At 45.0% G+C, this 26,109-nt stretch overlaps 1 protein-coding gene across 1 annotated transcript in view; it reads left to right on the forward strand.

The window, feature by feature from the left end:
- The window catches only part of LOC119437283 (rab-like protein 6), an 82,473-nt gene extending 57,065 nt beyond the window's left edge, over nucleotides 1-25,408 (forward strand). Inside the window, exons 10-16 of the mRNA XM_037704341.2 lie at nucleotides 1,334-1,409; nucleotides 3,675-3,846; nucleotides 5,219-5,397; nucleotides 9,436-9,470; nucleotides 15,851-15,995; nucleotides 21,614-21,741; nucleotides 22,998-25,408. Coding sequence (XP_037560269.1) covers nucleotides 1,334-1,409; nucleotides 3,675-3,846; nucleotides 5,219-5,397; nucleotides 9,436-9,470; nucleotides 15,851-15,995; nucleotides 21,614-21,741; nucleotides 22,998-23,231 — 969 coding nt within the window. The 3' untranslated portion in view covers nucleotides 23,232-25,408. The remainder of the gene's footprint in view (nucleotides 1-1,333; nucleotides 1,410-3,674; nucleotides 3,847-5,218; nucleotides 5,398-9,435; nucleotides 9,471-15,850; nucleotides 15,996-21,613; nucleotides 21,742-22,997) is intronic.
- Nucleotides 25,409-26,109: the final 701 nt, after the last annotated feature.

Here is a 26,109-nt window from a genome sequence, read left to right on the forward strand (position 1 = left end):
TGAAGCATGGTGATGTGATGTAGGACGTCTTCAAAAGCTTGTCACGCTGAGCACAGTGCAAGGACGTGGGTGGCTGGGACAATGCAAAAGCGAGAGCTAGAGTACTGGAAGAATGAACTGATGCAGAATTCTTGCCTATGATAAGGTATGGAATATGCACAATGTTTGCACTGCTATAAGCAAGAATGCATATGTTAGCAGTGGGCATTTGTGAGGCAAACTCTTGATGATGTGTTTCACAACACGTTGCACACATCTGTAAAAAAAATTTCATGCAAAGATAAAAAACACGTTGGAAAATATGGAAGCCTAAAGTTAACTGAAAAGAAAGATATCTTAAGTGCAGAAGTAGAGGGGTGGGGTGGGCTTCTCTGAGGGAATAAATTGTACGCCAAGATAGAAGGTGTACTTACGTTTAGTTGAACATCCTTGGTGTGAGGGGGGAGGGCACTGAATATCTCAGCCTCTCTGCTTGTCTTGTACCGAGCAAAAGGGCAACTGGTTGGGCTGGTTGGTTAAACATTCATTAGACAAGGAGAAATCCTTTTTAGTGCACAAAACGTAGGAAGGTAGGAGGAAGGCACACTAAAAAAGATTTTTCCTTGTTTAAACATTGTACCAAGCAGTTTTCTTGTTAAGCTAACTGGAATAGAGTGGGGGTGCTGTATATAGGTGTTTGCGGGGGGCCAGCTTCCAAGCACTTTTACTGGAAGCCATTTAAGTATTTGTTCAGAAATGAAAGAATAGCAATCTTCTACTTACTAATTGGCTCCCTCAACTTGACTGACATGCATGACATTGTTCTGGATTACCTGTGTCTCGTTATCCTCCGAGTTCAACAGCAGATTAAACACTACAAGGCAAACTTGTACCCACTCCTTTCCCATTTAATGGGTCTAGGGGGTGAACCACTACTACCCTTGCCTCACCCCCATTCCTTTGTGCATGCCTAGGGGGCTGGATGTCATTATAATGCGGCTAGACAGGATTGACAATTGTTGGAACAGCTTGTGTATCGCACTCTTCAGCTCACGTCCCCACAGCACGAGTCTTTTGAGATGGAACAAAACGCTGTTCTTATCTCATGCGCTGCCTCCTTATCTGTGCTTTTCTCAGTCTGTACTATGCACCTGTCACATCACTTTTCTGCTTGGCTTCGCTTTGCTGATTATCATTTCTTTCTTTGCTTTGGCTCGGCGCATACTTTTGTACACAGAGTCGAGCATACTTGAGAGCAGAGGGCAGCCATGCCGTACGATGTATTTTGAGTGCGTTATGGGATATTGTCAGCGCAGTGGCTTGGAGCTGCCATTTGTTTTCTTTCTCATCGCAGGGTACACCGACAAAACAAGCTGCCAGTCTCATGTCAAAACTTTTTAATAAGAAACCAGAGAGGGAGGACTATATGGGTGAGTCTCGAGAAGCCCCGTCTCATTTCCTTTTATTCCTAACATCTATTTTGCTGAGTCTTTTTTAGCTTCTAAAAGGTGGAAGATGGCTCATTGATGCCATAAGCTGTCTCTTGCTAGTTGTTACTAGTGGTGACGCAGAAATGCAACCTGGAAAAGCTAAATGTAAATTTAAATCACTTTACAAGCAAGCGAGCAAACAAAAATGCTCATTGCAAAAGTCTATATTATAAGGCATTGTGATACAGCCCAACAATAATAAGACAGACTATCTACCAATTTTTAAGGACATCCATTTTTGTGGTGGAATGGAAAGCTTATCAAAATTGTTCAGTGTCCATACCAGACACCGTTAGTTCAGAAATTTTTTACAATCTGTGAAATTTCTTTATAAGTGTAGACCCCCAGAAACACTGAAACTAAGAACAGGGGCAGTAGCACACCTAAAAAATATTGCTGAACAAGTGCAGCTCGGGAGCAAGAAAACTAATTTTTTATTATTTGGTAACTATGAAACTGAGCCCCCCCTATCTCCCCCCCTCCCTCCTTTTTTGTTTCTTGCAATGCAGATTTATTTTTTCTTTCTTTCTTACTATGCCTGCAGAGTGTGAGAAGTCTCTGCAGAAGTTTGTAATGTAATATGTCGACTACCTTTGTTCTTGTGCATTCTATGAATCCCAGCACTTGCCAGTATGGTCATTCTTTTTTTATTCTTTGAATGACCATACAACCAGCATGTGAGAGTAGATCGCTATGTCAAATACATGCTCCAAACTGGCACGCATGCTGTGCCATGTCTTTAGTGGACTGGGAGTGGCACGACGATCAACGACTTGGCTGCTGTAGTATGCCTTGAAATGCGAGGGCATTTCTAGCCTTCGGCTTCATGGCAGTGTGTGCGGTGTGGGGGAAGAGAGGGGAAGCAGTCGACTCGGCATCACTCGGGACTCGGAAAAACAGTCGCCAGTCGCTCTACCACAGCTGCACAGTCACTGCTCGTGCGCCGCCATTCCAGTACGAATTCAAAATTTTCCCGCCACTCCTGTCAAACTTTCGAGAATTGTTAATCTAACAGGTTGAATTGATTAGGTCGATTAAAGGTAAGGTGGAAATCGATGAAGATTAATCATTTTGTGGGATACATTTAATCGATGAATCAATTAAGCAATTAATCATTCATCGATATTACCAACCCGAACCTGAACTCAGCTATTTGACCGTGTTTACCTAGTGACAGTATTGACTCTTCCAAGCCGCCAAGTCTGCCTACAACATTCTGTTTAAGAAAGAAAGTGTACTAAGTGCTGAAACTGAACCATGAAATCTAACTTGTTGTGTACTACTTTCATGTAGACCGAGCTTTCCATAGTGCTCCTTAAGCACCCTATCCTGCTTCATGGTCCTAGAAATCCTGCCCCCTGTGCAAAAGAACCATGCGACCCTCTTGCATTGCCTCATTTTGCTACTTGTTTGATACTTCATTGGACAGCATACTTTGACTGGATTTTTAAGGGGCTGCTCTTGTGGTATGAATGGGGTGAAAAGGGTATGAGTGAGTTCATGTATTGTGAATGGTTGATGCAAGTGGCTACACATGATGACCTTGTCCTTATTCAGCCATTAAATAAGGGGCAGTGGCTTTGGCACCCTTCGAAGCTACAACTTTGGAACATTTCCCCCAAGCCATGCCTAATCGATGTTGTTCAAAGAAAGCCCTGAGCATGCATTTGTGATTTAGGCACAGGAGAGTAGCCACTGATGATTTCGGTAATCTCAGCCTCAGCACTGTACACTTACTTAATGAACAGTGTTTGCTACTGATCACTGCTATCAAGCCCAATGACCTAACAGAATTTGGTGCGACATAAAATTATGCTACAAGAAGTAATTTAACCATACCAACAGTTTTATATAAATAAACATTGCCTGGCAGCAATTTCTGCAATGTGGCATGCGCAGTCTGTATCCAAAGAAATGAATGGATTGTCACATGGCACCTCAAATGTTATTGCTGTGGGTCATGTTAGGGTGCCATAGAGAAATCCGAAAAAACTGGTCGTCGACTGTATGTTTGTTAAAGGTTGAAAAATCTTTCAACCAAAGTTTAAGCTGAAATGATCCAGGTATTTTACTTCTGCATGCCTGACACATGTGATCTATTGTAACCATGTGACCATGCACCCTATGTGACAGGGATTAGTGAGTAGAGTCGTCAACATATGCAGTCAACTAATGCAATGACATTTTCTTCTGTCTGTTTCACAGTGGTGCAAGCTGATGTGCATGCGCCACCACCAATGAGCTCGTCATCCTTGGCTGTTCACAATGTTGATGACTTCGTGCCAGATGGTGATGCCAGCTTCCACAGCTTTTTAGAAGAGCGTGATGTTGATGGTGGTGCTGCTGCATCATCTGCCCTTGATGACGAAAGTGCCAGGTAAACACTGTGTACAATTTATTGGATTTATAAACTACATTTAAGTACTGTACAAACCGGAATATAAGTCGAGGTATTTTCTTGAAGAAAGCAGGCTGAAGTTACCCCTTATCTTAATATAGCGATCTTTAGTAGAATGTGAGTCGTCGTCTGGCAACCTACAGCATGCATGTTGGCGAACACATAGTTAAAGTATAGTTTAAACAGTATTCAATTCCAAATGTTATTCCTGGCATTTTTCTTTCTTGTCGCTTTGTCCTATTGTGTGAGTTCTTCCAATTCACCTCGTGTGTGATGTTTTTTTGTCTGGTGAGTAGTGGCACACAGTGACAATTTTCAGCAGCGTTCAAGATAAGTTAGATTACAGTTGTAGACTTCACCGAAGCAAGTGGCAACATGGACGCTCAGTGCCAGTATGGCGTTTCTGAAAAAAAGCTTGTGATATTGGCAGGCGCAAAAAGGAAGACTGTTGCCATGCAACCCACATAAAATATTACTTCATGGGTGTCATGCAGTGCATCTATAGCTTGAGGACGCACTTTCAGATTGTGTAGAAGCTTCATGTGTGCTTGCTACCAGTGACAGTACTGTGGTGAAAATAAACAGGTTTCGGTGATTTTCTTGCTGTTTTCTTTTTTCTTTTCACTGCAAGGTAAGGGGTCGACTTATATTCCCGCTGGACCTATATTCCGTTTTTTACAGTACCAACTTTTGCGCTGGGTGGTAGTCAAGGCAGGTTGTAAAATTTTCATGTGCTGAGATTGTGGGGCAAAATCAAGAAACCCAACTTGGTCAAAATTGATCTAGATTAGCCAAGGTATAGCTTTATGGCATTGAAATACAAATCAATCAAGTCTGAGCTGGTAAGCAGCTGGTCAAAAAGAGTGATGTTTTTCATCTTGCCTGTGAACTTTCTTGTGCAGCCTACTTCTGAGATAAATTGTTCTAGTTGGTGGGCTTGTGCCATTATGACATTATTCCACATGGCATAAAAATGAGGGTAGATTCAGTACATAACCTGCCTGACCATAAGTCTTTTTATGGATCATATGGAATGATTGTGCCAGTTTTCCAATGTATAGTTGTGGCCTGTAGGTGCTGTGACAGCTGCCACTTTAAACTTGCATGCCTTGAATATAGAGGTTAAAATTAATTTTCTTATTGGTGGTGCTGTGTGTGTGCGTTTTTTTTTTTAATTACAGTTGCAGCATTATTTTCTTCTAACCAATTATTTTGTTGTTGCAAGTTAGCTTGTCTGGCCTGCAGAAGTACAGAATACCAAAATATCACTTGCATAATTGTCGCAGCTGTCACTAGCATTCCAAGCCAGCCAAATAACAAGCCTACCTTCCTGGCCTCTTATGTTTTTCAGCGATGAGGATGACTCTGGTGGCAACCCGCTGGTCACCGGATTCCAGGACGATGTAGACCCCGAGGACTTTCGTCCAGGTCGGGCAGCTGGTGACCTGCCGGCTCCTGTAATGCCCGTGGGCCATGGAGATTCCCAAGATGAAGAAGATGCTTTGTGTGGGGGCGGAAACAGCGCACGAGGTGAGGTGTTTTGAGGTAGTCTACGAGAATTGGTGAAGTTTGGAGCCTGGTAGAAAGGAAAAGGCTTGAATGAAAACTGAGCACAGCACGAAGGTACGGTGGACTGGAAAAGAACGTCAAAGAGCCCCAAACCACTCTGAGCTCCAAGGCGAGCAAGTGGCTTCACTCTTGCCTTCGCTATTCTCAGCCATGGGTGTTGTCTCTCATCCTTGCTGCATACTTCCATAGAAGACTTGGGGGCACTACGTCGGTACCAGAAGTCACATTAGCGCTCTTTTCTCGTTTGAAAACACCATCAACTTCCATTTATCAGGACTTTGCACTTGTTGGCTACATGCGGTCGCCACCGCACAGGCACTGCAAAACATGCTACAGGAGGTGAAATTAGTTAATTGCACACTACAGACAAGCGAGATGACAAGGTAGAGCGGGTGTGCGACTGCATGGCACAGGCATGCTAGCAGATGGATTAGGAGTAATGTCTCTCCTATTGGATCAATGTGCAGTGGAACCTCGTTGATACGATTCTGCGTAATACGTTTTTCGGGACAATAAATTTTTTTTTCTTTTCCCAATAATACGATTTCGCTGAATAATACGTTCGATGATACGATTTTCGAATGATGCACTTTATTTTCTATTCCCCATGAAGATCGTATCAACAACATTCCACTGTACAGGTTTTCCCCTGGTGACATCATGACATGTGAAGAATGGACCAGTAAAGCCCAGAGAAGAGTACGCAAAAATTTTTTTTTAATTATCAGAAGTGGTTTAGGGGCCCTTGAAGGAATGGGATTAGAAGCAGCACAGATTAGAGAAGAAAAGAGAGTTTGTGATATGAGAGTTGAAATTTAATCAAAGAATTGGACTTGCGTAAGACGTGATGCACAGAGAAGATAACTAGAGGCCTTTTAGAACATTCGGGTGGGTACCAAGTACCAAGGTACCATTTCCAGATGGTATGAAGAAATTGCGGAATTCTCAGTTATTGGTTGGGTACTGTTGGTACAAGGACAGGGTTAATTGCAGTGCAGAGTGAGAGGCCTCTATCCTGCAGTGAGTTTGCCACAGAGAAGTGACAGTATGCACCTGCTGATGATTATGATGGTAGTACATGCATAGCTTAAAAGATTTCCGCATGCTGTGTAATAGCTGAGCAGTTTTAGTACTTAATTTGAGATAGAGAATAGCCATACTTCCAGACTTTGTGTCAGTCAGTGACCTGCAGTGCGTGGTGAACTACTGTTTATCCACACTAAAAAGACGGAGAGGGGCATTGACCTAGGGTTCATTGGATCATGTTCAAATTACCATTGCTTGGTGCTCTGGTAATACGGCAGCTTTTGTTAACACTTCATGGGTCTATGACAGTGGTTGCTGCTTCTTTTCAGTGCCACATACTGTGTGAGCAAGCTGGTAACGTAGCATCTGTTGCATGTCAGCAAATTGAATTTGCATTTGAATGTTTGTTGCTCTTTTCCTTTGCTTGCTCACCTTAGCAGACAGCAATAAGGCCTCATGACTTCTTGTGCTGTACTTAGGGTTCCTTGTTTCCAGTTTTTATTTTTTGAAAACTCTTGAACAAAGCTAATAAAGTGCCACAATATTCTGTTGCTTGAACTGTGCATGAAGAAGTTGGCGGCTAGGGTTCCTTTGCCTACTTACTAGCGAGACCCCTCTCACTATACCTATGAGGCCACTAGACACGTTCAACACCATCCTCAAAATGCCTTGAGCTGATGATTTGCTAGAACAGGCACATTTAACTACTCATTTCCACCTCGAAATATTGCTGACTTGGAATTCTTCAGATGCTTCATCATGACATGTTACTCAGTGATGAATGATCTAAAAGTTCTTGCCTTCTCTTCATGTGTTTGTTTCAGTTTATGCCCTCCCTGCATAGGAGTCTAATCTTCATTATGTACTAACTAAATAACTGCATAAATAAACTAATGTTACCTGGAAATATTCAAAAATAGACTATTTGAAAGTGCTATTGTTCATGCATCGAAGAAAGATGACAGTTTGGTAAAGTACAAACATAATTGAGTAGCATGAATGGTTAATGCTTTAAAAGGCACAGCAAATTGTTGACAGACTAATGCAGTTACCCACTGCCTGTTTGAGTAAAGCAATCTGTAAAGCCACTACAATTGTTTATAGTCATGCCACTTGTGATTTAGATGAGCACAAAATGGGCATTGTAGTGAGAAATTGACTGAGGTGTCCTTTGGCACAATGGTAGTCTGCTGGTGTAAGACCAATGCAGATGGTGTTTCTGATGCAGTGCATTTTAACTAGATAAAGGGTGCCTCCTTTTACACCACAAAAATATGGTGCTCATCTGAAGAAATTTTTGGCAGAGAGGCTACACCTGGAGTAGCATTCCAAGCCTATAGCTAGGCTAATCTCTCCATCTACCATAAATTTTCTCTCTGTTGGCAAAGCTTACATGCCCTGGATGACCATGCACCCAAAATTGTTCTGAATGACTCGGGCTTCATATTCAGGGCATGTTTGCTTTGCCAACAGAGAGAATTGGGAATTAGTGTCTTGTATGTGTCCAGTATTCCACAATGTGGAGGACAAGAGGTTTGTGTGCTGTGAGTGCTTCTTGGAGTGACTTTGGCTCATCAGGACATCAACACACAGTCACGACATAATGTGCCACAGTTTTCCTCCTACCATAGGAAAATTTATGGTGCACGGGGGGTGTGCAGGAACAATGGTGATGTAAGCATTATGTGTGCCCTTGACCCCGATATGGGAGAAAGCAGAGGAGGAATATTTCGAACAGGTGCTGGTGAAAGGAATCGGGGAGAGCCTCTGCTGCGGCGATAGTAGCTCGCTTCCTTATATGACCTCGCAACATTTCATTTGCTTCCATCTGTACTAGTATCAATAAACCCTTTTCTAAAATTCTTGCGGTAGAAGGCTGCCCCGATGGTGCCTTACAACTTCTGATGGACTGCCAAAATTTCGTGCAGGGCGTGGCGAGGGGGGCTTTCTTTCCCTATTTCCTAGGCAAATAATGATTAACTAAAGTTCCGTGATGAAATGACTGGAAAAGTACTTCTGCCATCATTAAAGTATTATGGCATTAAAGGTGCTGCAGCTGCAGCAGGTCTGGCCATTTGCTTAAAACTCAAGATCACCCTGACCTCTGACCTTGGGCTTAAGCTAGTGGCTTTCACTGTTTCAGCACAAAACACTGAGCCCGGAAAGCCTTGTATCTGAGCTTGAAGAAGTCCAATGATGGCCTGTGAGAGTAATGAGAGAGGGTTTGCCATCGTATGTGTCAAAATATACCTCACTGCAAAGATTTTTCCATGTTTTTTTTTTTTTTTTTTTTCATGAACTCTCAGGTATTATTGACCTTGCTATGCCAGTTCTCAAGCATTTGTAAAAAAATGCATTTGGCTTCTTTAATTCTGCTTTAAAACAAAAGTACACACTACCGGTAGTGCTGTGATGTTCGCTGACTGGGATAGTATATAGCATCGGAACAACTTGGAGCACTGATTAACTATGACTACATACATGATTGCAAGTTTTCATGGAGCTTCGGCTACAATCACTGTTAAGGTGTACTTGAACTCCACAGTAGAATAGGTCCTTAAATAACATGCTGACTGTATTGGACAAAAGTCCCAGTTCTTTTCTATCTTGTAGTCATACTTTTTCAGTATTTACAAGTGAGTGAAATTTTTGAAAGGGTTTTATTTCCAGTGGAACGAAAATTATGATTGCTGTATGCAGGCCTCCTGTTCTCATTCCGGTGAAATTAAAATGAATATAATGGCCACAGTTGGGGTTGGAACAGTGCATTTATCATTTATTACTGCACAAGATAATGATAGTAATTTTGTAGAGGAAAGATTTGTGAAATGAAGCCTGGATCAGATTCCAGGATTAGGAGTGGTTAAATGGGGTTTTCTTTTGCACATGATGTTCAAGCTTCCTCGCTTTAATTGGTACGCTTTAACTGGTACGTTATTCACCCCAGTAAGAGATTTTTTCAATTTGTTTCAGAGCCTTCAGAGGAATCTTTTCTATCAAGGGAAGAGGTATGTGATCCATTGCTTTGTTGTGAGCTGTAGATTGGTGTACTATCACTAGTTTGTAGATTGTTGCACATGTAAAAAAAAAAATAAGAAAGAAAAGGTAGGAAAAGCTGTCTGAAATTAACTGGTGCGCTGCACTTGTTACAGTGCAGACTGCATTTGTCATTCTTGGGAAGCATGCCTTGGGCCTGGAAGGTAGTTCAGTTGTTATTTTTGTTTCTTTCATAGCCACCATGTTCCATGAAGCATTGTGGATAACTGTGCAATGTTGGGACATGCTGTGTGAGCGCAGTGTACAGTCGCGATCAAAAGTTTGGGGACCACAGCACCAGCAAAAAATTAAAATGTATTCAAGCGCAGCTACGCAGCCTGGAATTGGTTTGATACACTGTATTGGCCAAGCACGCGCACGTATGCTTGCACACTTGATTTCAGCCGGAATGCCCAGGCTGAGAAAAAAAAATTAAAAATCGAGGCACCTTTGGTCCCCAAAGTTTTTATCGCGACTGTACAGCCCATTGTGTACAGTTGTGTGCTTTAGTGAATGGGACGCCCTGCCTTCATTTGTTTTTGAAGACAAGGCCGCCTTTAGCGAGTTCAGGGGTTTCTGGGATCTCGGTATCTAACCACCTTTGTCTTGTCGTCTTGCTAATTAGACTATTTGAGGCCTTCTAGTGCACGTAGGACAACGAAAAAGGCGTCAAAATGAAGCTTGAAACGAAGATGCACCAAGTTAGCGTAAAGCTATGTATGGAACAGTAGCACATAATTAGCGAAAAAAGGATGAAATGAAACCCAGACACGCTCGATTAAACTGCACGCACCTAAAACCAGAACCGGAAGTGTGGCTTTACTAAGCAAAAAATGTGGGCTGATCCTAGTGATAGTGCAGTCAAGAAAAGTAAGGGTTAAATAAAGGGCTCTATGTAAGGGTAAGATGGTGCTTAGCTGGGTAAGGAGAAGGGATGAAGAAAGCATCAGTGGCGGCAAAGTACGGCATATCTGACACAATCGTGTCATCTATTTACAAGAACCGGGAGAAGGTGCAGTAGCAGCTGCAGCAAGATTCTTCTTTGCTGTCACAAAAAAGAATTTGTGCATAAAGTACGGGAATGTGCATGCGGCATACTTCAGATGGTTGTGAGAAGTGATGGGTCAGAACATCCTAGTAAGTAGCCCCATGCTCCAACAGAGATGTAGGTTCCTTGGTACTCTTTTAGGTCATGATGAGTTCAATCCACTTAATGGGTAGATCCAGCAATTCAAAGACATTGCATCAGCTTTACAGTCATTTGAGATGAAAGTGGTGAAGTGAATGATGGGGGGGGGGGGTCCATCAAAGTCTGGCTTCGCTCTAAATTGGAGACCATGCTGTCAGCATAAGCGGACAGAGATATTTATAATGCCGACAAAGCTAGCATATTTTGTCATTTACTGTCAAGCCACACTTTCCCACTCGGAGGTGAACCCTGCTCTGGCCTCAAGGCTTCAAAGAAGTGCATCAATATTTTTCTCTGCAAATATGGATGGCACTGACAAGCATCGCCTCTTTGTCATTGGTAAATCAGCTATGCCGCGTTGCTTTAAAAGATGAAGTGCTTGTCAGTGATGTACAAAGCATGGAGGACGCAAGAGATATTTGCAAGTTGGCTGTGCATGTTTCATGAAGACATGGTGGTAGAGAAGCAATGGGTCGTGCTTATCCTTGACAGTTGTACAGCTCATAACATGCAGCCAAAGTTGACTGTAGTCAGCTTGGAATTTTTGCCAGTTAACTACACTGCTAAGAGTAAGCCCCTTGACCTAGATGTCATTGCCACCTGTAAAGGTGCTCTACAAAAAACGCATTCGCAAGAGGGTTTTGCTCAATATGCAACTGCACGAGCGTCTTAAGGTGAATCTAAGGGGTGCAGTCGACATGGTTGTCAGCTCGTGGTGGCAGTTGAAAGCCATAACAATAGGCAGGCGCTTTCAAAAAGCTGGTTTTGTGCGTAACGCTGAGGCTTTTGAAGCCTGTGAGGAGAGACACTTTGTGGATGAGACAGGCAACACCAACAACGTGTAGTCCGGCCTCGTTGACAGCAACATTGTTTCCACAACAGGCACCTTTGAAGACTACGTCGATGCTGGTGAGAATGAGCTGGTTGTCTGTGAGGAAGTGAGCACTAACGATGCAGTTGGCATAGCGGTTTGCAGTAGCCCGAAGCTTGCGACTGAAGATGGGGCTGATCACGACGAGGATGAAGACTGCGCAACAGATGTGCCGTGCAAACAAGCACTTGAATGCCTGAACAAAATGAAAATGTACTCCGTTTAAAACAGTTTAACCAACAGAGCGCTTCAGTGTGTAAGCCTTGTTGAAGATGAAATAATTCGAAATGCAGTAAAAAAACACCGCCATACGACAATCGCAGCCTTCTTCGGCTGATAAGGCACTTGTGAAGACATCTTACTTTTTGTACTTAGTTGTGAATATTTTTTCTAAGGTGCCATAAATTGTGTTTGAAAGGTAGGTTGCCAGTTCGGCATGCAGAAGAGCCTAAAAACACTGTTTTGGTTATAACATGGTACCGCTTATAAGGCTCTGTACACAGTAAGTGGTGGTGGGCTGGAAGAGGAATTCCGGTAATCAGAATACAGTAAAACCCCGGTGATACGATCCCGGCTGGTACGAATTTCGGTGTGAGACGAATTCGTAACATTCCCCGGCCGAAATACACTGCTCACAATACGAAAAAAAATAATCTGTTCCGAACGCGTTGCCGCGCCGCTGCGGGTCATATGAACGCGTGATCAACAGTTGCGGCGGCCGAGCCAGCGGAGCGACCGGCACAGACACGCGGCTATGCAAAAACGCCTGGTAAATCGAATGCAAAATCATTTGCTACAGTCAATTCGAACATACCATGCACCGACAATGCTCTCAGCAGCGCGCCAAATCACGCGGCGGCACCTCCGACTGTCATTGCATTAGGAGAGACCCCTCAATGCCACGTGTGAACGAAAAAAAACATTTAAAAAGCAAAGAAAAAAAATGTGGCGGAAATTTTACCCTCTCTCAAATGGCAAGGTTGCCGTTTCTGCGTTGCGCCGGAACACGCGTGTACGTGCCTCGTCTCAGCCACGCGGAGAAAATGGCAATGAACCCTTCTCCTTTATGCTTCCTCTATTTTCTAGTAACATGTTGACCTTGCACGCTGCGGCTGCAGTGCAGAGGGAAGCAGCGGCAGTGTCCCAGTCCGGCCAACGAAACTGCCCACGCCGGCAAACGCCTGCTTCCCGATAACGGCAGAAAACGAAACTTCAGGGAGCTGGCGCCGAGCTGTGGCTGGAGCTGCGGCGCCGGCACAGCGGCAGTCACGCACGGTGACAGTCGAAGGTGAGGGAGCTACGAGGGAGTTGAGAGGGAGGGCGAGGGGAGCCACTGCCACCGAAGCGGCGGAGTTGCCGAGGCCAAGTCCGCTTCCCTGCCGCCCTCCTCCCTCACCTTCCGTGGTCTCCGTGTGCGCCTGTCGCCGTGCAGGCGCCCCCCGCACCCTGAAGTTTCGTGTTCTGCCATTATCGGGAAGCCAGCGTTGGCCAGCGTGGGCAGTTTCGTAGCGTTCGCTCGCTATGCTCTTGTGCGCCTCGATATTTCACGACTCGCACTGTTCGTGCATCGTGCTATGGTGCACGAATAATTCAAAAATATGTCCTTCTTTTAATTCGAACAAATTTTCGGGCCCCTTCGTTCGAATCATCGAGATTCGACTGTACGACCGCGAAAATGCGATGTAGCAGCCGGGAAAACGCAGCAGCGAGGAAGGTATCTATGGGGTTCTACTATTAGGAATCTTTTCTGGTAAAAATTAATTCTTTATTGATTTTGGAATGTTTTGATGATACAAATTTCGGGTGATACGAATATTTCACGTGACCCCACAAGATTCGTATCAACGAGATTTTACTGTACATGCACCGTAGTTAACCTAGTATCTGGCATGCTTTTGTTTTCACATCCGTATGCTGTGGCAGAGCAGTGGATTAGGTACCCTGTAACTGGTGGTATTGAGGTGAAATGAAAACTCGCTTCTGAAACAAGAACCTCCAGATGTATATACTACAAATTTAGTACGCTGTGTACAGTCGCCGACCGATAATTCGGACTTCGCGGGGATCGCGAAACAGTCCGAACTATCGAATGTCCGAAAAAACGAATTCGGCAAGAAAACACTATTTATTTACTAGTTACAGCACCTGAGGCTGAAAAAACTGTTCAATGCTTTGTTGAACAGTATTCCGCTTGCGCAGAACCAAATCTGCTTGAATTTGGCCAAGCGTCACGTCCTCGCTGAAGCACGACGAAAGCACCGCGAGGGCTTGCGCAAGGTCTCCATTCGTTGGCCCCGCAGCACACGTTGCGTTTTCCTCAGAGTCGGAGTCTTCTTCCACGGGCGCGAGCACTTCATTAACGATTTCCTCGTCAGTGAGCTCGGCACAGGACACTGTGGCACTGTCTACATTAGCGAAGTTTCCGAAGTTCACTGTGGCCGGAATGGGCACGCCGCTGCTTCGCAGGTCTTCTATCAACTCGTCTCCGCTCACGTCCGGCACAGTAGCCGGCAGTTCAGGTGCAGGGTCCTGCGTTGCAGCGTCCGATTCAACGCCGGCAACAAATCCTGCGTGGCGGAAACAGCGGTGGATTGTGCCTGCTGTCAGTGCCTTCCAGGCATCGGCAACAATGTGAACAGCTGACAACAAATCCACGCTGTAACTTTTGCCACTCTCGATGCACAGCACCATGCGACGTAGCAGGCGTGACCGGTAAAACACCTTTAGGTTCTTGATGATGCCCTGATCCATGGGTTGGAGGACGCTCGTGGTATTTGGTGGCAAAAATTCGATTTGAATTGCCTTCAAATTATTGATCAGGCCATGGGCACCGCAGTTATCAACAAAAAGCAGCACGTTGCGCTTTTGTGCCTCAAATTTTCTATCGAGCCTGCGCACGTAGCCTTCAAATAACTGCTGCGTAATCCAGGCTTTCGTGTTAGCTTCATACAACACGGGCAAACTTCTAATGCCTTTAAAGCATCTCGGGTTTTTAGACTTTCTGATAACCAAAAGCGGTAGCTTTTCACTTCCGGACATGTTTGCGCCTAAAAGAACAGTAACCCGTTCCTTACTGTGCTTCCCACCATGGCAAGGATCTCCGGAAACAGCAAGCGTCTTCTCTGGCAGAAGCTTATAAAATAGTCCGGTCTCGTCACAGTTAAAGACATCGTCCGGCGAGTATCGGCTGAGCAAGGTCTGCAGCTTGTCAGTGCGGTAATTCGCGACCAACGTGTTGTCCACAGCACCACTTTCGCCGCACATTTTCTTAAAGACGAGGTCGTATCGCTTCTTGAAGTTGCGGAGCCAGCCGTCGCTGAACTTGCAGCCTACGATTCCCATCCGTAGCGCGAGGGTGTCGGCCTTTTGTTTCAGTAGGTCACCAGATATGGGAATGCGCTGCGCAACCATGGTGCCTAACCAGATATTTAGAGCCTCTTCAAGTTTGGGGTATGTGCCTTGACGGAGGTTTTTCTTCTCGGCCGTTGCACATTTCTCGGTCGCTCCAAGAATCTTGGCTTTATTCTTGACGTAGCCCGAGATAGTTTGCTTCGAAATGCCGAATTCCCGGGCTACCTCAACTTGTGACCGGCCGTTCTGTATGAGCTGTACGACAGCAGCTTTCTGCGCCATTGTCATTGTCTTGTACTTGCAGCGCTTCGTCACCGGCGCTAGCTGCGAAGGTGGAGTTGGCGCCATGCTCCGCTTCTTGTAGATGAACGATACTACCTACTGTTGAAGTACTGCAGGGACAACCTCGTGTTCAAAACGTAGTTATCACGGGCGTTACTACGCAGCACGCTCAACGAACACGGAATGGTGACTGAGGCAACGTTCAACACAACAAAGCACAAAAAAAAAAAAAAAACAGCAACGGAACCGGAAAACGATGGTGATGGCGATGCGAATGACCTACTAGCCTCAGAGATTTTGGGCCTGTATGAGAATCTCTGAGGTTCTACTTCACTTCACAGTTTGGTGGCAGTGCTGGCGTCAGTTGGCAACAGCGACAATAACAAAGTTTTTCGCGGACCGCGCGGACGGAGTCCTAAATATCGAATGGAAAGCCCTAGTTTGTCCGAAATTTCGGTCGTTGTTATGCATGGCGTCTATCGCGGGAACGGCGGTGCCGCAAAAAAGTACGAATTACCAAGCAGGTCCGAATTTTCGGTCGTTGACTGTATTCTTAAACTAGGATTTTCGGTGTACAAAGCCCTGTACTCGGTATGTATTGGATTTGAAAACCCAGCATTTAAATGAACTTTCGTGATGGTTTGTGAAAAATGCTGCAGATAAGCCGAGAGGATCCTGATGGAACATCGTCACCAGCTGCTCCTGAGAATGCGCCAACAGAGCAGGCATCAACATTTTGGAGCATGCCCAGTGAGGACCTGAACTTTCTGGAGAAGAGGTACACTGGCCTTCCTCCACAGCTTGGTGAGTTGTCCTGCTAAACATTTTCACGCTGCCATGCGAAGGCTCATCATCACATAAATTGGTGCAACTTTTATGTCTTTAATGCAGGGATCTGCTGTAAAAGAGCTGTTAAGATTTGATGGGTTCTGTTGCAGGCACACATCTTAACACAGATGTGTGCCTATTCAGCAATATTTTTGGGTATGCAGCTCTGTTCATGACCTAGAAACAGTTTGTGAAATCACAGGTGTCCCCTGTCCGCCAGCAGTGACCTACTACCATATTTACTCGCATAATGAGCACACTTTTTTTTTCCCCGAAAAATGTGTGCAAAGTTAGGGGGGGGGGTGCATTATACGGGGTAAAATTTTGAACGATTTTTTTTTTCCGCAGCCACCTCTAAATAAGTTGCAGTTTCGCCTGAAACGCGAACCATCGATTGCGATAGCAAAAGCGTAGACAGCTACAAGAAGTAAGGATAATAGTTTTATCGGCCGTATAAACTTGCAAACATTCGCTAACTATGTAAATTAACAAGCATGGTGTCAGCTCGCACAGGCAAACATGAACACATCACATTCGATGATCGCTGACACTTACTGTTAAAATGTTGGCATGAGGAAGCGCGGCAGCAACAGTGAGCAAAGTGTGCTTCGTGCTGTGTATCGCTTCAGCGCAAACGTAGTGGTGAGAACGGAGCACGCACAAAGGTATAAGCCGCCGTCGCACCTAGATTCTGCCAACACCACCTAGATAGCACAAGGCCTGTTCACTCCGATCCGTGACGTCATGCTACCTGGCTTGACTGCCATAGAATCTAATGGGGATACACTGTAATTTTGACGTCATCGCTTTCGCCACGCCAGCCTTGGCAATGGAAATTTCTGGCCAGGTAGCGTGACGTCATGGATCAGAGTGAACAGGCCTTCTGCTATCTAGGTGGTGTTGACTCAGCCCCCGAAGCAGATTGCTTTCAAGATAAGGCTCACGCGGCTGTGCAATGCGCTTTTTCTGTGCCACCTCCCCTTTCCTCCCCGCTTCCCTCCCTCAAACGTGGGAGATTGAGGTGCGATCGTTGGCACCGATGGCAAAAATGCGCCTGGAGTGTCCATGTAATTGCTATCGCAATAAATGTAGGAGACACACGGAAACAATTCGGCGTCCAACACGGCGTCCCATACAATCGTACGCGTCGAACGTCATACCAGACGCTGAATCGTACCGTGTCTCTCCTGCTTTACGGCAGCAAGTTCAGGGTGTGTTCATTATGCGAGAAAAAGAAAAAACACACTTCTTGATTGGAAAAGTGGGAGGTGCGTTCATTACACGAGTGGATTCACTTTGCGAGTAAATACAGTAATTCATCTGTGTTCGTGCGTCGGGGGCTACCTTTTTCATGCCTCTTTGGTGCCCCTTGAGATGCCTGTCATGTTTCCTGCCTTCACAGAATGCCTTTCATGCCTTTGGTGCACCTGCTCAGCCAATAGGGGGGGGACTGGCCTCCCTTGTGTGCATGCCTATGCCTGCACCCTGCAAAAAAAAAAAATCTGGAAAAAAGTGCGTCCTTAATCGAGTAAATACAGTATATACTTGCAGCATGCACAGGTTGGCTAAACTAGTGGATGGGGACGTGACTGAAGAAATTTGTTGGCATGGGCACTTCCCATGAGCATCATTTTCATTCATTGTCAGATGCAATAATGACAACGTGGACGTCAGTGCCAAAATACTATTAATGGATGACTTCTTTATCATTGCAATGAATGCTACGTCACGGGAACAAAAAGTTGCAGTGTTAAGAATATGGCTCCACATAGTGTTATCCTGCTTTAAACGTGGTGTTCCATAAATTCAAGTTTGTCGATCTGAGGTGAAGTGCCATTTCGAAACTGCTTTGTGATGGCCTAATTACAGCTGTGTTTGATTCTTTGATCATTATTTACATCAAGTGTTTAATTTTGTTAGTTATACAGTAAAACCCCGGTGATACGAACCCGGCTGGTACGAATTTCGCTGTGATACGAATTCGTAAGATTCCAAGGCCGAAATACATTGCTCACAATACGAAAAAAATCGGCTGTTCCAAACGTGTTGCCACGCCACTACGAATCATACGAACGCGTGAGCAACAGCGGCGGTGGCCGAGCCAGCGGGACCACCGGCACAGACGGCTTAAGCCGGCACAGCGGAATCTGGGCGGGATCTATAGTCGCAAAGCAACCGACTACGTCACGCGGCTGCGCAGTCTCTCATTGGTTCCCACATCGAGCGGACCGTACCACATCAGAGTCTAGCCGATGCTTAGCAAGAAATTAGATGAGGACCAATGCTGCAACGACTACCGCGGCGCAGCCCCGACGGCCAAAACGCTCCCTGCACTCTACTTGCTCAGGCGTTCAGTGGCGTGCGAAAACATTCCCAAGATCACGTGCACGCACTTATACGCCTTTCAGAAGGCGAACGTTGACGATTTGGGCAAGAAGAAAACGCCGCCCCGTTGATACGTTTTTCAAGGGACCGCGAAAAAAAAAAAGAGAAAAAAAAAGCCGCAGTTTCACCCGAAAGGTGAAGCAACGGAAACGCAGCAGCAGCAGCGAGCGAATTGACCTTTACGCAGTCTCTCGCTCCAACGCGAACTAAACGTCAAAGGCACAGCGCATACGAAGCTACTGGCACTAGGCGAACTTTGTCAACATCGCAGATCATTTTGACAATAAGGTCCGCGCACACTTATGCGCACGTCGCAAATCGCTTTCAGGATATGGCACCCGCGCGGGTGCATCGTATCTGCAACGTGCCGGTCGCTTGTTGCTACGCATCGGTCGCTAGTTGCATGGCTGCACCGATAAATTTACGTGTCGCCACATTTAAACGCAACGTAACATGCCGGTACATTATAGATTGGTGAAGTATACTTCACGAGGAACGCCCGGTTATTCAAACGCGAAAGCATTTGCGATGGTTAATTTGAACATGCCGCGCACCGACAATGCTCTCAGCAGCGCACCAAATCACGTGGCGGCGCCTCCAACCAGCATTGCTCCAAACGACACCGCCAGAGAGCAAAAGTTTAGGCGAGACCCCTCAACGCCACGCAGAGAAAAAGAAAAAGAAAACCGTGGCTTCGTACCAAGGTCGCCATTTCTGCGTGGCGCTGGAACACGCGTGTACGTGCCGACGTTGCCAACGCTGCGCAGTGGCTGCAGTGCAGAGGGAAGCAATGGCGGAGGCCTAGTTCGGCCAACGCTCGCTTCAGCGGCAGAAACCGAAACTTTGGGGAGCGGGCTAAGTGGCGTCGGGCCGGCGGGAGCGGCGGACGCGCACAGAGACAGTCGAAGGTGAGGGGGCTACGAGGGTGTTGAGAGGAAGGGCGAGGGGAGCCACTGAAGCGACAGAGTTGCCAAGGCCAAATCCCCTTCCCTGCCGCCCTCCTCCCTCACCTGCGACGGTCCCCGCGTGCGCCCGTTGCCATGTCGCCTCTTCCTCTTCACAACTACAATCTCTCTCTCTCTCGCCGTGGCTGCGCCGTGCACTCCCTGAAGTTTCGTTTTCTGCCGTTATCGCGAAGCGAGTGCGGGTAGTTTTGTGGCCCTCGCTCGATATGTGCTTGCGCGCCGCGATATTTCACTAATTGCACCGTTCGTACGTCGTGCTGTGGTGCAAGAATATTTCAAAAATAAGTCCTTTTAATTCGAACAAATTTTTGGGCCCCTTCGAGTTCGAATTATCGAGATTCGACTATACATGGAAGTCAATGGGATTTAGGTCGGGACCGCGAAAACGCAACGTAGCAGCCGGGAAAACGCAGCAGCGAGGAAGGTATCAATGGGATCCCACTATTAGAAATCTTTTCTGGTAAAAATAAATTAATTTTTCTTGATATTATGTATGTTTTGATGATATGAATTTCGGGTGATACGAATATTTCACGCAACCCTGCGAGATTCGTATCACCGAGGTTTTAATGTACCGTCTTTTCTCTTCGTGGTGTATTGTGGTGTAATCGATATTGGGTGTAGAATGTCCCGATTTTTGTTTGTGGGAGCCAGTGTAGCATAGAAATAAAATATTGTCTTAGGCTAGGTTTGAAATGCAGTTGCTTTTTTTTTTCAGTTTAGGTGGTATGACTTGGGCAGCACGGTGTTTGCATTGTTTAGAGTACATTCTATCCAACCTGGACCAGTAAAGTAATTCCACTTCTAGTAGATTCTTCTTTGTTATTTTATTATCAGTGTTGATGCTGCCTTGCATGGTTAATGTGAAGTGTAGCACTCATGGTTGAAAGCTTGCTAAGTGTACTGATAAGTAGAGCAGATCATAGAAAACTTTCAAATCAAATCAACATTTGTATTCCAGTAAACTAAAAGCTACGACAGTAGCTTGACGGGGCCCAAAAGACCTTGCATAGCAACGCCAGCATAGTACGTAGTAAGACAAGTATACATATAGTGCGATGAAATAGTAATTATATACAGTGAAATCTCGATGATACGAATCTCACGGGGTCACGAAAAATATTCGCATTAGCCGAAATTCGTATCATCGAAACACAATTAAAACTAGCTAAATTAAAGAGTCGGAGGTGAACTCACTCAGGCACGCGCACGTAAAAAGCATTTACAGTATGGATCACTTATAACGTAACTGTTGATAGTGCAGAACTGGCTACAACGTGGCCTTTTCCAACTCCCGTTTACCCTCCCATAGAACTCCATGTATACGCATACCGCTTACAGTGCAGCCGCGTGAGACGAAATACCGGTTATAATGCGGCTTCCGCTGGAAAATCTCGCCGACAAGGGCGGTAGCAAGCACGCTTCTCAACGAGGTGCGCCCACCGACGGGAGAGGAGATCAAAGAAGGCGATGCGGAGGAGGAGCATGAGACGTGGAGCATGAGTCCAAGGGCGATAAAATCGTCACCACGTGCCGTACGTGCGAGTGAAAGCGCGCCTTCACGCACGGAGAGCGAACGCACAGGGGAGAGCAAACGCGACTTCCGTCACGGCCGGGCGCGCCAGTCGAGCCCGGCCCTGCTTCCGTCGCGCGAAAGGCCGGGGAAGGGAGGGGGGAGGGGGGTGGGCGGCGACGCTGTGCTGCGGGGCACCAAATGCTTATCTTGCAACCGGGCGCAAGGGTAACTGGCGACGCAATCTCCCACCGAAAGGAGCAAAGCGGGAAGGCAGCTCAGGAGGGAGGGAAGGAGGAGGGGGGGTGGCGGCTTCTACTCTGCCAACAAATGCATTCTTGTACTTTGCGCCTGTGCCAGCTGTCGGGGTTGTCGCGTGCACCGTATCTTGAAAGCGATCTCCACACGGCTCTGACCTTTGTATGCGCTGTGCTTACGCCCCTCAGTTTCCGTAACAAGTAAATTAGGACGGGCATGACTAAACATGACTGAAGATTCACATGCAATGTTGCGAGTGTTACACAGATTAAAAAAAAAGAAAAAAAGCCCTCGTAACTGAACAAAATATAACCGAAGTTGCTTTAGCATCCGCATATTTATTTAGTCACAGGTAAATTGTAGGCTAGTGATTGATAGCAGTCATGGTTGTCACTAAAAGCTAAGTGTTTTTATTTGTCCCTATTGAATACATTTTCTCTTCTTTCTTTCTTTTTTTTTTTCATCTTGCAAAGATAAAGCCACTTCCGTGCCAAAACATCAGCAGAAGCTTGGTGGCGCTTCTGGTGCAGCCAGTGACACTCACGAGGATGATGATGCTTCCATCACGAAGCATAAGAAGCACAAGCACAAGTCCAAAAAGGTGCTTGTCAATTGCTGAACTGAAGCATGCTTTTATGAGGTTATCTGTGGACACCAGTACTCGAAACTGTTTGTATAACCAGGTGCAGTGGCATGTTTGCTTTTGCTCAGTCTTTTCATGCATTTAGGTGTGAGAAAAATAGGAAAAACTTTGGTCATGCACATTGACGCGTTACTCATTTGCAGCGTTTGCTGTATGACTGGGATAGTTCTAAGAAATTGCATAGCATGCGAAATTTTCATGTGCCGGTTTCTTGTGTAGGTGTTCGACTTGTGTACATAATTATCAGGGTGGTCACACATTCTGAACTCACACAGCTCTTACTTGTGGGGAAAAAAGGCTAGTCGTCATTGGGCATTTTCGTTCATTGTGGCTTTTCCTGGGATGAATACGATTAGTACTAATGTTTCTACCTGCATTTACACTTATTTTGACAGAAGGGCTGTTATTGTTTTTCAAACTTTAGCAATAAATAAAAATAAATAAAATAAATGCTCAAACTATTAAGAGGTAAATTATTGTCGTCAGACCAAACAGCATGACCTGGTTGAATTATTGGGACAGCTGGAAGTTATTCGTGGTGTGCAGCTGCGTTAATAAACTGCCTTGAAAGTGGCATAAATCACGACATGATATTTGACGCATGATACTGTGTGGTCACTTGTGCATGATCATATGTGAATTTTAAATTTGGACACCAGGGGCGCGATCTTGTACGCGTTCCAAAATGGAACGGAGGCGGTCCGTTCCATCGAGCCGCACACGATTGGTCAATTTGAACCATGAGCCGCACACAATTGGTCAATTTGAACCGTGACGATCAAATTGACCAATCGTGTGCGGCTCGATGGAACGGACCGCCTCCATTCCATTTTGGAACGCGTACAAGATCGCACCCCAGGTCTCTATAGTTATAATGATGCAGTCATTTAGTATCGACAACAAATATGGCCTCTAGGTGTCTGGCATGTACTTTTGAATAATCACATGCTTTACTTTGCACTGTAGCTTGGCGACCTTTTTTGTTGTTGTTTAGGTCTGTATCACTTAGCCTTCATTTCCCTACTGTGAGCTTATTTAAACGTGGGGTTTTGCCAAAGTTCTACTCAATCAATTTTTTCTAAAATCCTGGAATAAATATGCAGAGAGATCCCACCTTGTTTACTGTGTGCTGCATTGACCAGACAGTTTGTGCAGTACTGTAGTGGAGAAGAGGCATTGAATGATATAAACGTGTTGGCTTTGGGGACATGCAGGATGACACCGAGAGGAGCCAGAAGCATCGAAAAGAGAGGACCAAGGAAAAGTCAAGCAGGGATAAGGAAAAAGGCAACGAGGAATCCAGTGACAAAACTAAGAAGAAGCCTCACCGCAAGCATCGCAAGGCAGTGGAGGAAAGTTCTTCAGATGCAGAAAAGCTGGAGGCTTTCCTGGGTGCTGCTGATGATGTCGGTGTAGAGCGAGCGGCTGAAGCATACGAATCGTTGTGACATATCCACTTTGTAGATAGTGGTGTTGAAGTATACTAGTTTGTGCAGAGTGTTAATGGTGACAGAGCAGTAACATGCGTGCTACCATAACAGAAGATGTACCAGAGAAATATCCCACAGGTATACTTTAAGTTTGGACTGAGACCATAACTGCTGGTATCAGCAGTCTTGGTCTTCCTTTCTACTGACAATGCCAGCATCAGCTTTAAGGTGCTGTTAAAGCTGATGTTAAGGGACTGGTGCCAACAGTTCTAATAACCATGTTAATATCACTGGTGAGGTAGCAATACTCCAGCTTTTTAGGTATTGCTTAACCTGTGCGGTGATGCTCAAAAGAAAAGATTGTCAAGCCAGAACTCAGCTGTATTTGGTGTGCTTGGACTGACAGCAACTGTATGTGGAGTGCTGCTACCGCTGTGGCACCTGAATAGTGTGGCATTGTGTTGCCTAATGATGCTGCTGGCTACCGACAATAGTCACTAGCGCGTGAACCCTCGTGCGGCAGGTATTGTTGGAGGCTGGGTTAGTGTTATGAACCATACTGAAGTAGTGGTTGCAGTTAGAACTTGTAGCACTAAGCAGATACATACGGCACACTGCACACGTCTTTCATGTGCCATCCAACAGTGTTGATGCTGAGTAACTGATATTTACTACTGCTACCATTGATGCTTCTTTCACTGGAAAGAGTGACGGTAATCTATGCTATTGGGCTTCGCATCAGGTATGCCAAAAAGTGTTTGCAAAGTGAAGTATTCAATGGTTGACAGGCAGATAAATTATTTGCACCATTATTCTCATTTTGTTTTGTGCACTGAAAGCAATGTTCACTCATGTTTAGGGAGCATCAAAAAACCACCATGACTGATGGAAAGATTTTTTTTTTATAGGAGAATCGTTATAGACAGTGTCAGAAGTTAAAAATGTTCATCTTTGAGGCACGCTCCAAGTGCTGTTTGCAAGGCACCATTTTGAATAATTACGTAAAACATGGGGCGGGAACACATTGGTTATGCACTGTGCACAGTACTATCATTGGTCCTTTCATTGGTCCTTTCATTGGTCGTGCCTCCAAGTGCTGATAGTCTGACAACCCTTTTGCGAAAACTCCCAGGTAGTGCCTAAAAGGCAGCCACATATTTGAATGTGTTGTTGCTCCCGTGAGGCAGTATGTTCCGAATAGAAGTTTCAGGCAGCACATTTCACAAGGCATTTTTTGGCCACAAACAACTTTTGAATTGGAAAAGCCTGCCAAGAAATGTACCCTGGATTGTATGCGCAACAAAGTTCAAATTTGTCCTCTGCATAGCTTGAGTGTGCTAGAGCTAACCTGCTATCCTGTTGCACAGGGGACATTGGCATGTCAGATGAACTTTGTTGTATTTATGTGCAAGCCAGTGATGCTCTCCAGGGGCAGAGCTGTCACGCTTGTAGGTATTGAAATTCACTTGTAGGTGTTGAAATTGGGGGCACACTTCAGTAACTCCACTTGACAGGCTTGCAACTATTTTGAAACATGCAACGGGTACTAGATATTGCTTGCTGCTGCAGTGAAGCAAAAAAATCTGAGTAGTGTTTAGCTCTGTTGTTGTGAGTTATTGATGAACTGTGCTGTGGGCTGGCATGTATGTCTTCATGATTAAATGCAAATCATCTTGTTTTTACGGACCTGTATGGTCACTGTGATGAGCGCTCCTTATTGAATGCTTGCTTGTTGTGTACAAGAATGTCCTGTTTATGGAAGTTCCTGCAAATATAAAAATCTCGAGGCATCATTCTGTCCTCACTTTGAACAACTTCCTCTCAAAGTTTGCAAGATTGTTATTTGTTTACCTTTTACTGTGTTTCACACTTTTCAGTTTGTAACCTCATATTCTTAAACTTTCTAAAGCATGTTTGACAAGGTCCAGATCACATACTTGTGGCATCAGTGTCATACATTTAATTACTCCAGCTGGCCACGAGTTGCTGTGATAGCAAATTCTGACAGTGACTTGCTTGGCCTGGAAATTTAACAGGGTTACTTCGTGAGCTTTGAATTGTACAGTTTCTCTTTTTGTGTGTTTCTTGCCTTGCTTTCTTATTGAAAGTTTGATTGTGTGCCTGTATTTATAGAGCACTATAGAGCATGACTAGTGATGTTTCTTTGAAGTGACATAAAAAGGAAGCTTGGAGAATATGCATTCTGTTTTGTTTACCTATAAAACAAACCTTGAAAGCATGCTGTGACTGGCTCAAGAAAAGCTGACAAACACTTTTAGTTTTGCTGCAAGAATTGCATCAACAGCTTGTCTTTCATTGAAGTAAGTAGTGAGATAGTTTACAAGTGTACTGTGTGTTTTCAGGATATATTACTGTAAAAAAAAACATTATGAAGATGGAAAAGTATCTCAGTTACTCTACAGTGATGCATCCATGTTTTATCAATATCACTGTTGAACTGTCATAAACACAGAAGTGCTAAGAACAATGCTGTTAAAAGGACCCTGAAGCATTCTGTTGTTCGTGTTTAAATGCACTAAATCATTGGGGGAGGTCATTGTAGACATTCATCAAGTTTATTAAACCAATAATTTATTAATGAATTTGAATGATTGCACATTGCTGGTAACAGTAGCCCTACTCCATAAATTTTTGCCCTGTTCTGCCCATTGACAGCAAATTGGTGACTTGTCAAGCAAGCAATCTTGTCTGCTTCCTGTGTGGCTTTCTGTACAGTTGACTTCCATTAATTCGACCCTTACGGGACCGCCGAAATTGATTGAATTATCTGGCAAGTTGAATTAAACAAGATACAGAAAAAAATGCCTAAACATACTGCCGATTCATTTGGCAGTATTTGCCCTATTCTAACATGCCCTCGAATCAAACGCTTGCC

The sequence above is a fragment of the Dermacentor silvarum genome, chromosome 1 (assembly GCF_013339745.2).
Source record: "Dermacentor silvarum isolate Dsil-2018 chromosome 1, BIME_Dsil_1.4, whole genome shotgun sequence".
NCBI lineage: Eukaryota > Metazoa > Arthropoda > Arachnida > Ixodida > Ixodidae > Dermacentor > Dermacentor silvarum.